The sequence below is a fragment of the Sorex fumeus genome, unplaced genomic scaffold (genome assembly GCF_029834395.1).
Source record: "Sorex fumeus unplaced genomic scaffold, SorFum_2.1 ptg000081l, whole genome shotgun sequence".
Lineage (NCBI taxonomy): Eukaryota > Metazoa > Chordata > Mammalia > Eulipotyphla > Soricidae > Sorex > Sorex fumeus.
In genome coordinates this window covers 14,114,999-14,130,237 of record NW_026606138.1, presented here as the reverse complement: position 1 = coordinate 14,130,237, position 15,239 = coordinate 14,114,999, and the positions used below count along the sequence as shown (strand labels likewise).

Here is a 15,239-nt window from a genome sequence, read left to right as displayed (position 1 = left end):
TCCTTCGTTTCCGACCCCACCAAGCCTGCCCCCTTGTCAGGCACAAAGTAATTTATTTTGTATTGCTTATTACAACAAAATGGTAAGTAGAATTATCAAAAAAAGGTTCTGATGGAAAATTTGTGAAAATTATTATATCTCCCAATGATGTTATCAAAGTCATTCTCTGAGGATTTACTGAGTTATTTGTTGAGTCTTTTGTATTCGTGTTTTTGCTTATTGGGCTTAGTGGGCATCAATGCTACTTTCCTGTCTAATTTATCAGACTCCCCCTGGGCTGTCAGGATTGTGGGTTTTGGAGGTGTTGTAAAACTGCCTGTGGGGCCATGTGATCCAGGAGTTCCAGGATCTGTAGAATTGGGACAGTCTGGACCCCCTGAGGAGGCCCCAGAGTTTTCAGCCTGAAGAACAGTGTACCTGGAAATCTTATTGGCCTGGTGTCTCTTCCAAGATTAGTTGTGAGGTAGGACCATTTACATGCAAGAGGCCTTGACATTACATTTCTTAATGGGAAGTCATAAAGCACAAAATTATTTTTAGACTTTAATTTTAGTCATCATGATTTACAATACTATTAATGGTAGGCATCCTGCATAAGGCATTCCAGCATGAGGTCAGAGAGATAGTACAGTGGGTTTGGTGTTGGCCTTGCACACACTGCAGGACTTGACCCCTGGCATTCCATATGGTCTCCCAAGCCCTGGCAGGAGTGTTGCTGAGTGCGGAGCCAGGAGCAGTTCTGAGCACAGCTGGGTGTGGCCCCCAAACAAACAACAAAACATTATACACCATATCCTCTACCATCATCCCAGTGGCTTATTTCCCACCCCATCCAATTCCCTTCCCATTTGTCCCCACCACATACATACAACGATATACTTCTTACTAAAGACTTGTTCTCAGTTTATGTTGCCTTTGGGCAATTGTGTTTCTTTACTATGTTTATATCCCACATATGAGGGAGATTGTTCTGTGTCGTTCCCTCTCCTTTTGACTAACTTCACTCAGCATGATACCCTCCAGATCCATCCACCTAGTCACAAATTGCATTATTTCACCTTTTCTTATAGCCAATTAGTATTCCACTGTGTGTATGTTCAATGGGCACTTGGGATTTTGGCTATCAGGAATAGTGCTGCAATGAACACAGGAGGGCAGATGTCTTGATTGAATAGAGTTTTTGGACCCTTGGGGTAGATGCCAAGAAATAGAATTTCTGGGTCATATGAAAGCTCAATTTCTAATTTTTTGAGACGTGTTTGTATTATTTTGCAATGAGATCAAACCAATAGACTTCCACCAGTAGTGGATGAGTATCTGTTCCCCCCACATTCCCTTCAGTACAGGTTTTTTTTTTTGTTTTTGTTTTGTTTGTTTGGAGTCACACCCAGCAGTGCTCAGGGGGTAGTGTTAATGTAATACTTTAGATATACAATGTTATTACACCACCACCCAAATGCCCCAAATCCTTGACCACTGTCCCTAGATACCTTCTAGTTGTCCCGTTCCCCAAACCCCCAACTTGGAACCCTCAATTCTCTTCTCTAAGTCTCTGAGCTTGGTTCCTCCTCAGAGCTTGGACTGCTTAATTGCTCTTGATGTGCATTTAATGCATTTTTGATGGGAAATTTATTTATTTTTCTTTTGAAATGATATTTAGAAAAGCTTTAAGAAAAGTTCAAGAACTCTACCTTTCACCTAATCTGCCTCAATTGTTAACATTTTAGAAACTGGTTTAATTTCTATGTGTTTGAATATATATATATATATATATATATATTCCTAAGTTACTTGGAAGTATATTGCAGAAATCATGATGTCTTTTTAATGGTTTCCATGCATAAATATATTACAGAGATTATTATAACACACCTCCCAAGCCTAGGATCTTATTCAAAATCTCATGTGGTTCAGCCCCTTTACTGGTGCGAAAGAATACAGACCCGTTTTGTGGGATGTCCTATAGCTTAGTTCTACTTCCTTTTAATTAGATTCAGGTTGAGCAGTTTATGTTTTTTGCTTTGTTTTGACGTGCTGGACCTGGAACCCAGGGCTTCACACATGCAAGATTCAGGCTCTTCTTCTGAGCCACATCCCCGGTCACATGTGATGTATTTTTATTCTTTTTAAGATTGTAGTGTTTATATTATAGTCTAAGTCCCATGATTATACTAGCATTACAGTTTATCATATTGATGTACAAAGTAGCTGCACTGTACCACCAGCAAATGATCGGTGATCTTCCTCCACGATCATCTCTAATCCACTCTTCCCGCCCCTCTTTTCACTACTTGGTGATCAGTTTTGTGATCTAAGCCAGGATTTCTTCATGTTTGATATTGTGCATTTTCTTTCTCTTTTGAAATGATTTTTAGAAAAACTGTAAGAAAAGTTCAAGAACTCTGCCTTTCCTCTAAACTGTACCTTTCACCTGAGTTTGCTGGGTGCAAGAGAAGTGCTTACTGCTCTGGTCCCAATGTTGTGCTTCTGTTGCTTGTTTGTTTGTTTGTATCTTGGGCCACACCAGAGGTGCTCAGGGGTTATTTCTAGCTCTGTGCTCAGAGATTCTCCTGGTGGTGCTTGGGGATCCTGGGGAAATCTGGGCTGGCTGCATGCAAGGCAATGTCCTACCCTGTACTGTCTCTCTGGCCTCAGTGTTGTGTGTTTCAGACAGAAGTCAGAGGTGATGTGTCCTTCCCGGTGTTTTTCTGGGGAAAGTGCCTGATTTTGGTTTGTCCTGCTATTAGTGACATTAATTTTGATCACTTGGGTGAAGTGGCAGCTGCCACATCTCTCAATTGTAATCCTTTCTTTCTGTTTTTGGAATTAGAAAATAACCTGGAAGGAGGAACTAGGAGACTATAGAACTGTTGTTTTCCATCAGACTTTATTTTTTGGTTGTTACGTTCTCCATGAATAATTTTTGCCTGAATAACCATTACCATATGCCATAAAGTTTAATACAGGGTTGTTTTTCAAATATCAACTCTCGTGAAATGTATCCTCTTCTTTAAGGATTTACAGCCATCTATGAAAGCATAGGATCCCTCAGGCAAGTTCTTGAAGCCAAGATGAAGTTGGACAAGGATCAACTGCAGAAGCAAATCCAACAGATGCAGAAGCCAGAAACTCCCATGTGAAGGAAATCAGGACTTGAACCTCAAAGGTGGCTTTGCTGGTGAGGCCGGAAGCAGACTCCTTGGTGGCCTGGCCGTTGCTGGACTGGGAATTGTTCTCTCCACAGTGTGCATGTGCCAGGAAATGGATCTTTCTGGATTTAAGTGTTTACCTTGCGTCTTGAAAACACCCTTTCTTTCAAAGCATTAAATGCAATTTTTACTAGTTTATTCCACATTTCTAAATTGAATAGATTAGTCTCTCTCTCTCTCCCTCTCTGGATTTTAAAAGGCTTTTATCTCCTTCGTTTTATGAATGAAAAGACTTTTAACAATGTCCTTTCAGTGCTCAATGCCCTAGCTAAGATTTTACTATTCTTCCAAAAATGTCATGGTGGTTTTTTAAAATCAAGGAACAAATGAATCACCACAGGACTGTGTTGCTTCTCTCCCAAAATAAGGAATGTCTGAATAGACTAGAATCCAAATCTTGACTACATATTTGGATTTTATTATTGCTGTCTGTGCATTTCTTATATTGGTTATCTTCCTAAAACTCTTCTGTGTTTTGTAGGGTGGCGGGGGAACTATCTAGCACTTGAAAAAAAGTCTTATTATTTATGTAATGAGAATAGTTTAAAATTTGATAACTTCATTTTGTTTGCAAATTAAAGTGGAAACTCACGGTATTTATCTAGATAATACAAGGCACAAAACCTACTTCATTACCTAGATAGACAAGGTTTTAATATTTAAAACTTTTTTCAGTTATTCATAGGCTGTACAGAAATAGCCATATGCTTAGATGATAAAATGGTGGTTAATAGTCTTTTCTTACACAATTAATTGTTCATTAATCCTAATAGACTAAAGAGGAGGTGATCTCCTCTTTGAAAGATCTCAAAAATTGGCACAAAGTGCTGAAACTTAAGTACACTTATAACTGTATTCTTGTGCCTTGGTTTTATCACAACAATGATCTGTAAAAGTGACCCTATAAAATTTTTTGTAGACAAAGGAGATAGCATGATAATGCATCAGAGTTATGATGTGGGCCTGAGAGATAGTTTAGATGCCTGCCTTGCATGTGACCAATGCGGGTTCGATCCCTGGCACCACACTCGCCTCCCCAAGCAGTGCCAGGAGAGGTCCCTGAGCACAGAGTAAAGAGGAAGTCCTGAGCACTACCAGGTGTGGCCCTCCAACATAAAGAAAAATCTAATTGCAACGTAAAAATGGGATCCTATATAATTTTTAAAATGTTCTAAAAATTTTCTCACTGTTAATATTCATTAATACTGAAATGGAAATTATACTTTTGTATAGACAGAGAATCCACTTCCTGTTACATTTGTAGCCCTGTCAAGAAGCTTTCATCTGAGCAGTTTTCTAGCTGATGATTTCTTTTCAGTCACTGCATTTGATTAGTCATTGTTCCCACTGTGTGGTTTATTCATTTATGCTGTGAAAAGAGAAAAAAAAAAAAGACTCATAGTAAGACACACTTCGTTCCAGACTGCCCTTGGGTATAAAAGAAAAACAAGAGTATTTTAAAAATGTACAAGCTTTTTGTTTATTTGCCAGGGACTCAGGAAAATTAAATCATTTTCTACTTTTGGGATAAATCATAAAAATCTCAAATTATTACTGTTTACCAATTTAAAATATTATGCTGCTAAAGTACCCAGTATTTTTCCCTCAATGGATTGACTATATATATACATACATATGTGTATATATATATGTGTGTATATATATATATATATATATAATTGGATCTGAGAAATCATAGAGGGAACTATGTTCCTTGGGAACTATGTTCTCCCACACATAGTTCCTTTTTTTGTCACCAGTATTTCCACTGGGTGCAGAGACCAAGAAGGTATATGTTCTTGTGCCATCAGAAGGGGAATTTCTTTCCTGAAACACAGTGACCACGTTGATTTTGTCCAGATCTCTGGGCTAAAGCACAAGCCACAGCGGGGATCAGGGACCCCCAGGTCTCTTTCTGAAGTATCTGAGGAGGAAGCATCAGCTGTGACCCATGGGGAAAGGGATTTGGACACACCTGCTGGACTGACTGAGCTCCAGCAGGAGTTTTCCATCCACAGGCTGGAACAGGCTGGAACCCCTTGGAATGTCCGAGAATGGCCTGCCCCCGATACCAGTGCTATAAGAAGTGCCAGGCAGTGGGGCACAGAACTCAGGATGGACCTAAGGCCGAGGTTCACGTGCCATGGAGGGTGGGAGTAACCTAGCAACATTCCTCTTAGCACCAAAGTTTCCTGAGAATCTGTGTCCATGTTCTTTCCTTTACCAGAAATTTGCAATAAAAAGAAAATATCTGAACATATGTGGCTTAATTTTCCCCTTCCTATCTTCCTGTGATGTGCTGTGAAAACTTCCCCAAGGTGTGTGAGGGGAGATGCGGGTAGGTTATGTGTCAGTGTGGTGTGTGTCACAGTGCGTGTCTTCCTGCTCTCTAGGACCCTCTGGTGGCACAGCTGTGCCCGGCTGGTCCGGGCTGTGGGTGTGCTGGGATGAACGATGCCTGTGACAGCACCTGACATGTGTGCTGTGTCCCGTGTTACCCCTGTGCCCCTTCCATTCGTCTTCTCACAGCTGATTGGAGTGATGCCTCCTGCTTGGTGCCGTCTCCTTAGAGTCCCAGGCACCCCGAGGGGATGCAGCTCTCAGGGTCCACTTACTTCATTCTGTGCTGCCTCACCAGACTGCCTCATCTCCACACTATCCATGCTGTGAGGTGAGAATTTGCTGGACCCATTTTACAGAAAAGTGAGTCGCCTCAAGGCTCACCACTTGGGGGTTCCTGCAGCTTGGAAGCTTGGGAGCTGCACCCTGTTCTGAAGGCACTCCCCCCCCTCCCCCCCCACACACACTCCGTTCTTCACTTGTGTCCCTTCCCGGAGTCTTCAGTGCTTTGCTGGTGTTCAGTGGCATGTCTGTGAGGCAGAGGGTGGGCATCAGGACTGTCACAGGACAGATGGCTGCAGGCACTTCTTCCTGCGAGAGCTGTCCAGGTGCCGGCCTGGAGAGGGGAGCTGTGTGGGGTGGCTACAGGGCAGAACTGACAGGAAACACCCTCGGAATTGTGGCTCTCACCAGATTCTCAGCTCCAGCCATCGGGGCACTCTTGCAGATCCGCAGTGATTCTTTAGCTTGTTCTGATGCTCTCTGCTAGCTGTGGGCAGCAGAAGGGACTGTGCCTCTCTGACCTTCAGTTTCTTCCTCTGCACAATGGATATTGAAAAATGTGAGGGGCCAGGGAGATACTACAGCAGGTAGGGCACTTGCCTTGCACGTGGTCAACTCGAGTTCAGTTTCCAGCACCCTCTTGGGCCCCCAGAGCCCTCTAGGAGTGATCAGAACCAGGAGTAACCCCTGAACACAGCTGGAGGAGGCTGGAAAAACAAAGAAACAAAACACTGAAAAATGTGAGAGGGAGCTAGTTGACACCTATCAAGATGCCAGCTCAGCATGCAGGGGTGAGACGGAGGCAGGGAAGGGACAGGAGAGTTGCTAATGTGTGGTGTGAGGGTGGAAAGGGCAGGAAAGTCGGCTCTGGGTCTCCAGCCCTGATGAGGGAGCCCAGCCAGGTCTCAGAGCACACAGGAGCCTGGCCAGGGGCTGCTAGTGGGGGTCTGAGTGACTCTAAGTCCCCTAGGAAGAAAGACCTTGCGGTGAGAAAGAGTGAAGCTTTCACCCTGGGACATTTGAAAACATCACCCCAATCCTCATAATTAAGATAAAGGTTTTTGTTGCTGTTGGAGTTCTGGGGCTTTGGGCTTGGGCCACTCTTGGTCCTCCACTCTGCAACCCCCAAGTGATTGCGGGATGGAACCCACCTTCCGCCTGCACAGCCTGTGCCCCAAGCTCCCAAGCTCTCGAGGACCTGAAGAAAAAGACACTTGCACGAAACTGCCCCCTTCCCTTCCATTTTACTGTTGTTGCTATCACAGCAGGGCCACCATGCCCAGCTGCTGTGGTCTCCTGGGTCCCGTCTCTGCCGAGGTGCTTGCTCACTCCTCTGTGGTTGTGGCGGGGGCTTCGGGCTTCAGCTGTGGCTGTTGACCACTGATCAGCGCGCGTGTATGGCCTGCTTACACTCCGGCTGCAGTGCTTGTGTGTTTGTGGTTAGTGTTTGCACATGCCTGGTGAGATGCCAGAGGTCACACATCTGCTGTGTCATCAGCCGCTTCACCCCCCCTCCCCCGCAGAACTGAGAGGACCAGTGTGACATTATGGGAAGGTCCAGGGACTGAGCCCATCACTGTTCATTCTTGCAGGACAGTGCTTTGGGGGCAGTGGAGATAGACAGTGGAGAAGGTGCTTGCTTTGCCTGTGGCCTTCTGGGATTCAATCCTCAGCACCACATTGTAACACTGCCAGAGTAACACCAGAAGTGACCCCCAAGTGCAGGGTCAGGACTCAGCTCTGGGCACTGCCAGGTATGGCCCAATACTCAGAAAAAGAAGTGCTTTTAAGCCACTGAGCCACCATTTGAGTCCCTTTAAATTATATATGAAATAAATGATATTTAGTTATATATAATCTACATAATATATGTATGTGCATATTGGGAGCTGTCCAGGCCATACGTATAGTGCTCAGGCCTTACTCCCATCTTGGTGCTTGGGATTGTTCCTGCGAGTGCTCAGGGGACTACATGGTTCATGGGCTCAAACTCAGAACTCCCGCATGCAAAAGCTTATGCTCCAGCCTTGTTTGGGGGAAGGGAACACAGCTGGCGATGCTCAGGGGTTGCTCCTGGCTCTGTGCTCAGGAATCATTCCTCGGGTGCTCGGGGGCCATGTAGGATACCAGGGATGGAGCCTGGGCGAGCTGCGTGCAAGGCTAACGTCTTGCCCACTGTGCTATCTCTCTGGTCCTGTCCCGCTTTTTGAATCTTCTTCCAGGGCTCCCATGAAACATTGTTAAAAGTAAAATTGATGCAAGGGGGAAAAAAAGCACAATTAACAAAATATTACATTTTGAATAGTAACCAGGTCTTTGAGCCAGTTTGAATTGAGCCCACCCTTGCCTGTGAGCCCTCAGACATGCTCAAGCAAGTATTTGGTATGTTTCTTACCGTGGGTTGAGTTGGAGAAATGTGGCGCCACGGTACTTCGGTTGGGCTTGATGGCTCCTCAGCCATCACTGGGCTCTGGCTGTCCTTACATTTTGGGAATTGCCTCCTTCTCCTCCTAATACTGGCTCTCCATGATGTCTACATGTGAAGCTAAATTCAGTGCTAAATGACTGTAATTAACTTATCTCAGGTGGGTCTGATTGCTCTTAGTCTCTGTTCTGTTTTTAGCCCTAATTGCTATGCTTGGTCTAAGTTCAAACATGTGACTCAGTTCTTCTGAGAAATGGGTTGAGATGGAGACAAAGCGAAGATGGGCTTTCTCAAGCGGAGCAAGAGTGGCTGAGAAGCAGGAACTGAAGAGGAGTGTGGGCGTGGGGAGTGAAGATGTTTGCAGGTTCTGTGGCACAGGTGAGGGACTCTCTCCTGACAGAAGACCAGCCCTCTGCTGCCTCCACGCAGAAGATGCCCGAAGAATCTCCCTTCAGCGGGAAGAAGTCATTGAAAGCCAGTGACTTCAGTTGGAAATTCTTCCACCTTGCCCAGGCCTGTGGAACCAGAGACCCTGAGGTGATAGGCACTCAGCAACCTGCCTTCCTCAGTCCTGCAGACAATGCCCTGTCATGCTGGATCTGAGAAAGTTGGGCCATGCCCAGTGGAGCTCAGGCTTAGTCCTGGCTCTGTGGCCAGGGGTCATGCATGGCAGGGCTCAGGGTACCCTATGAGATGCCAGGGATTGAGTACAGGTTGGGTGCTGCAAGGTTAACCCCATGCTGTCTCCCTGTCTCTGCACCCACATCTACCAGCTAGGTTTTTTTTTTTGTTATTGTTGTTGTTGTTTTATAGCTGAGGTTAATTACATTTTCTTTTAACTGGATGGTGTGGGGAGATTGCCTATTCCTGACTTCATGCAAGCCTGGAGATTTCGGTCACAAGTTGCACATACCTGGGTTTTCAACAGATTCACTCGTGGATGAGGCTGGTTCAAGCCTGTGGAGATCAGCCGTGAGCATGGTGGTGGATGAGTTCTGGAGGTTTTTGGCTGCCAAGGCTCTGTTGGGGCGGGTGGTGGACTCACCCGCCCCACTTCAGATTTTCCCTGGATGAGACAGCCTGGTGCAGGATACGGCGGCATCTCAGTGGCATATTGCTCTCCACCAGCTAGTTTTAATTCTTCCATGATGTGGTAATGGGAACTGAAAATAAATGACTGAAAAAGTACCAGTAGCTGCTGAGTAGCAGATACAATAGGACAGAATATAGGGGTGTCAGGAGGGAAGAGTCGAGTAGAAGCAGGACAGCCAGGGAAGGCCTCGCTGAGAAAACAGGGAGCCAGGCCCCAGCTGGGGGAAGGGAGAAGAATTTCCTGACTTGTGCTTGTTTTTATAAAATGATTGACTCACATTTTAGCCTAAGTCCAGCGCTTGCCTGGTTGCCCGCGTGTTGCCATTGTGCTGCCCTGGCAGCTCCTGGTGTGGGCTCTGAATCTCTGATCTCCATGTGCTCCAGTGTCCATGGGCTTCTCAACTTCCCCGCCTACAGCTCTTTGTCTGACATTCCCAGGAGGCATCGGATTCCCTGAAGAGTCCCACAGACACAGAGAGGGATTGCTTTTGAGCTTCCCGGGTTCTCAACACCTGCACCCAGTTTTTTCCTGGGGTGGTTTTTGGAAATTCCAGTCTTGTATGTTCTAATTCAGGGCTTCATAAAATTTCTCTACTCCAGACCATCTTTTTGTCCTTGTCCAGGTAACTGCATCCTGGGTGGTGCTGCCAGGCAGACTCCTCTCTTCACAGCATGGTGGGTTTGAATCCATTGTTGGTCACTACACACTTGGAGACCACTTTCTGTGACCATTTTTTTCCACAACCCCCATAGTCAGTACATGATCCTGGGTGGGGGCGTGATCCACAGTTGAGGAAGTGCCCCTGTGGGGAGCTGCCTAGCTTGAGTTCAACTCACACAGTCCCCAGAAGACATGCTTGTTTCCATTGGGAAGTCCTAGACAGCAGAGCTGTCCTGTCCCAGCTTCTGGGGGTTGCGGGAGAGCTCAGTGTAACCCCTAGCCCTCTGCCCCGTGGTACTCAAATCTGGACAGGGATGCTGCTATCTTATCAGTTTCTGGTTGCCACCTGCCCCACACCCCAAACTGAGCTGGATGGGACCCCATGCTATTTTACTAAGACTTGGTCCTTTCCACACTTGCTACAATATTCTCAGCTGCCACAACCTTCTGGGGCACTTAGATAACTTTTTTCTGTTTTGTTTTGCTGGGGAACAAGACCTAGAAGTGCTCAGGGCTTAGTCATGGCTCTGTGCACAGCGATCACTGCTGGTGGTGCTTGGGGGACCATGAGAACTTGGGGTGTGAGGGACTGAACTGAGGTTAGTCACATACAAGACAAGAGTCCTACCTCTAAACCAATTTTCTACTTTGATTTTACCCCAGGAGAAAGCAGGGGCTGGAGTGGTAGTATATTAGGTAAGGAACTTGCCTTGTATGTGGTTGACCCAGGTTTGATTCTTGATAACCTCTGTGGTTCCTCTGAGTGCCTCTAAGAGTGATCCCTGAGTGCAGAGTCAACAGTAACCTCTGAGCATGCCAGGTATGGCCGACCTTCCCCCTGAAAGGAAAGAGAAAGAAAAGGAGTGGACACACATGTTGTCACTATTCCTCTCTCCCCAGGAGAGAGCAGTGAATGCTGTTTGTGCTTCCTCTTGGGAAAGATCAACTTTGCTCAAATCCTCATTTCTGAGGTGGGCACCTCAACCCCAAGGAAGGAGGTTTGCTCTGCACCAGGAAGTCTATGGCCTGGTCTGTGGTCCATGGTCCTTTCGGTATAGGAAGCTACAGGAATTAAAACATTTCTTATTCCCATGCCCAAGCCTGTCGTTTAAGATTTATCTTTCTCATCCAAGAGCAAGTCTGGGCTTCAGAACCGAGTCTGAGTGTCAGAGACGTACCATAGTGGTAGAGTGCTTGCCTCACATGCCATCAACCCCAGATTGATTCCCGGGAAAGCACAAGGTCTCATAAGCCCCTCCAGGAATGATTCTGGAGCACAGATTCAGGAGTAATCCCCGAGCACTGCCAGGTGTGCCCCCATGTCTCCACCCAAAGTCGCCAAAATAAAAAACAAAAAATCCTGAATGTGATTTTGTTTTTTCAGTTTTGTTTTTCATTTCTGCTGTTACCAGCTCCATTTCTTGACTAACTGAAGGCTGATGCAGAATTGGAGGTGGGGAGAGGGAATAAGAATGTGAGATGCCAAGCAGCATCTCTCTTTTTAAAAAAAAATTAAAAATTTTTATTAGTGAGACACCATGAGGTACAGTTGTAGACTTACAATTTTTTGTGCTTGGGTTTCAGTTATACAATGATCGAATACCCCTCCACCAGTGCCCATTCTCGACCACCACTGATCCCCGTATCCCTCCCACCCCCCATACCCCCCATCTCACCCTGCCTCTGTGGCAGGGCATTCCCTTTTGCTCTCTCTCTCCTTTTGGGTGTTGTGGTTTGCAAAAGAGGCATTGAGTGGCAATCATGTTTGGTCTATGGTCTACTTTCAGCATGCTTCTCCCATCCTGGGAGGATCCTCCCAACACCCTTTATTTGGTGCTCGCTTCTCTATCTGAGCTCCCTTTTCCCCTAGCCTGTGTGGCTGGCCTCTAAGCCATGGAGCAAAATTCCTGGTACTAATCTTGGCCATTCTTGGGTGTTAGTCTCCTATTTTGTTACTTTATGTTCCCCAGACAAGCAGCATCTCTTACAATGGTATCCCAACTTTGCATCTCTCTATGTGCTCTCCCTTGACTGAGATCCATGGACAGACACAGTCACGTTTCCCGCACTCTTTCAAAGTGCCCCACAGAGGTCAAACTTGCAGACTGACCACAGCTCACATTCCCCTGTCGTGCTCGTTATGACAGTCCCTTGACCTCAGCTAATTTAGTCTCCAAGGAGCAGTTCCAAAAGCGTTCACGATTTTGTTGAGTGAAGAAAGAAGAAAGAACCACTTGATATTGTGCTGATTAACCTTTCTAAGTATCTGGGGATAAAATATAAAAAGTAAAATCACTGGGGACCACTTCCTTCAGGCAAAGTGCTTTGGGGTCGGAGTGATAGTACAGTGGGTAGGGAGTTGGCATTGCATGTGGCCTACCTAGATTCAATCCCCAGCACCCTATAGGTTCCCCTAAGCCTGCCAGGAATGATTCTTGAGAACAGAGCCAAAAGTAAGCCCTGAACACTGCCAGGTGTGGCCCCCAAACAAAGACCAACATAGTGCCTTTGTGCATATTTCCATTTTTCTAACTTATTTCTTGGCAGTCGGAAAAATAAATTTTATTGCAGATATCTCTTGAGCAAGTATCCTGAAAGTTGAAGATATTGAGTGCTCACTTTGGCACACATGTACTGAAAGTAGAAGAAGTTGATTTCCCCAACTCTGCAAGACTCTGAACACAGGAGCTGTTTCACTGGATCAATGGCGTCTTCTAAAGCCTGCCCACAATAGTCAGACCTGCCACTAGATGGAGCAATTAGCTTGGCTATCAGCAAACAGAACCGAGCACCAACTTCCAAATCTCTCATACTAAGGATAACCTAATACATATACAGGACTTTGTGATCCACAATCACTTAAAATATTCAGCTCTTAAAGTAAGTCAGGAGAAGAAAGATAAATGTCAGGGGCTGGAGCTATAGCACAGTGGGTAGGGCATTTGCCTTGCTTGTGGCCAACCCGGGTTCAATTCCCAGCATCCCATATGGTCCTCCGAGCACCGCCATGAGTAATTCCTGAGTGAAGAGCCAGAAGTAACCCCTGTGCATCACCGGGTGTGACCCAAAAAGCAAAAAAAAAAAAAAAAACAGTCAAATGAACTTACTCATCTGTGATCTATAGAATGACAGGACAAGAAAAAGCAAAACATCAAAGCGGTGATGCCTAGATTCCCCTGGGCCTTGGACTGTAATGAGGGTAGGGGAGGAGAAAAGTTGAAGGGGGGCTAGTGAGGAAGAAGAGGCAGGCAGAAGGCAACAGGAGTGGGGGCAAGGGCCAGAGACACATGGGTGGTGATGGTGTATTATTTAACTCTGTATCTGAACCATAGAACGAGCAAAACTGGAGTGTAAGATCTAATCTGCAATAACCAAAATTAAAAATGTGCCTTTCAAGTAGGCAGACTGGGGGATGGAGAGGGTAAGTGGGGACATGGTGGAAGGAAGTTGATACAGTTAATGATGGGATAGGTGTTGAAAAGTTGTATGCCTAAAACTCAACCATGAGTAACTTTGTAAATCAAGTGCCTCAATTAAAAAAACCTGACTTTTACAAGGAAAGCTTCTACAATGAGTGGTGTTGGGAAAACTAGTTAGCCAAATGTGAAAAAAAAGAAAATACGAAAAATTCAACTATACCCCAAAGAAATGGACTAAAGGCCTTGATTTAGATCCAGGTCCATAAAATACACCAACGGAAACATTTGCACATCTCTCCCTGGTGTTGTCTCGAGAGGATCTTCAACAGTTGGATGCCACTGCCCTAAGAAAACAGCTCTGAAAAAAATGAGACTACTTCAAACCGAGATTTTTTGCCCTAGAAATGAAAATATGGTTAAAATAAAGAGACGCTCTACTGAATGGGAGAAATATTCTAAGACCATACATCTTGGGCTGGGGTAATGGTATAGTGGGTAGGGGACTTACCTTGCACACAGCCAACCCAGGTTTGATTCACAGTATCCCTTATGGTCCCTCAAGCCCACCAGGAGTGATTCCTAAGTGCAAAGCTAAGAGAAACCCCTGAGCACTGCTAGGTGGTATAAAAACTCTTCCCCCCCCCCCCCCACACCAAAACAAACCCTCATAATCTTACTAAGGGCTAATATCCAAGATATATCGAACATTCAAAAAAGTCAACAATAGAAGCCAAAAACCTCATTGAAAAATGGAGAGATGGAGCCAGCAATAACACAGAAGATAGGGCACTTGCTTTGCGTGCAGCCAATCTGGGTTCAATTCCCAGTATCCCATTATATTCCCTGAGCCCTGCCAGGAGTGATCTCTGCCCACAACTAGGTGTGGTACACCTTCTCCCTGTCCCCTGCCCCTCAAATGAGGAGAGAAACTGAATAAATATTTCTTCAAAGATGACATACAGATGGTCAATAAAGCATACAGAAAGTCTTGATCATCATTAATTGACAGTGAAATGCAAATCAAACAACAATAAGCTATTACCACACACCAGTGAGAATGGCCTATATTCAGAAACAGCCAGTGTTGATGGGGATGGGATGGAAAAGGATCCTTCATCTACCATTCACAGGACTGTTGTCTGGTCCAGCCTCTATAGAAAACAGTATAGAGAACTCTCAAAAATACAAAATAAAACTTTCATATGACCCAGTGATTCCACTCATTGGCATATACTTCAAGAACATAAATTCATTCATTCCTATAAATATAAACACCTATGTTCATTGCAGCACTTATTGTGTGTTTGGTTTTTGGATCATGCCTTATGGTGCTCAGGGCTTACTCCTAGTTCTATTCTCAGGGATCAAATCAGAGTCAGCTTCATGCAAGGCAAGTACCTTAATCCCTCTACTATCTCTCAAACACAACGGCAGCCCTCATGACAATAACCAAGATTTGGAAGCAACCTAAGTGTCCAACAATAGATAAGTAGCTAAAGAAATTGCAGTACACCAACACAATTGAATATACTACTCAGTTCTTTTTTTTCTTTTTAACTTTTTGGGACACACCCAGTGATGCTCAGGGGTTACTCCTGGCTCTGCACTCAGAAGTCATTCCTGGTAGTGCTTAGGGGACCATACAGGATACCAGGGACTGAACTTGGGTTGACCATGTGCAAACCAAGTGTCTTACTAACTGTACTATAGTACTATGTACTATAGTAGGTGCCCTATCTCCTAAGAAAGTCCCACTCAGTTCTAAGAAAAGTCAAACTATTGCCTTTTGCTCACACATGAATGGAGCTGTT

General features: G+C 45.2%; 1 protein-coding gene across 2 annotated transcripts in view; it reads left to right on the top strand.

The window, feature by feature from the left end:
- The window catches only part of FAM81A (family with sequence similarity 81 member A), an 88,463-nt gene extending 84,244 nt beyond the window's left edge, over window positions 1-4,219 (top strand). For both annotated transcript variants that reach the window (XM_056130677.1, XM_056130678.1), the window contains exon 9: window positions 3,016-4,219. In XM_056130677.1, the coding sequence (XP_055986652.1) occupies window positions 3,016-3,140 (125 nt within the window). In that variant the 3' untranslated portion in view covers window positions 3,141-4,219. The remainder of the gene's footprint in view (window positions 1-3,015) is intronic.
- Window positions 4,220-15,239: the final 11,020 nt, after the last annotated feature.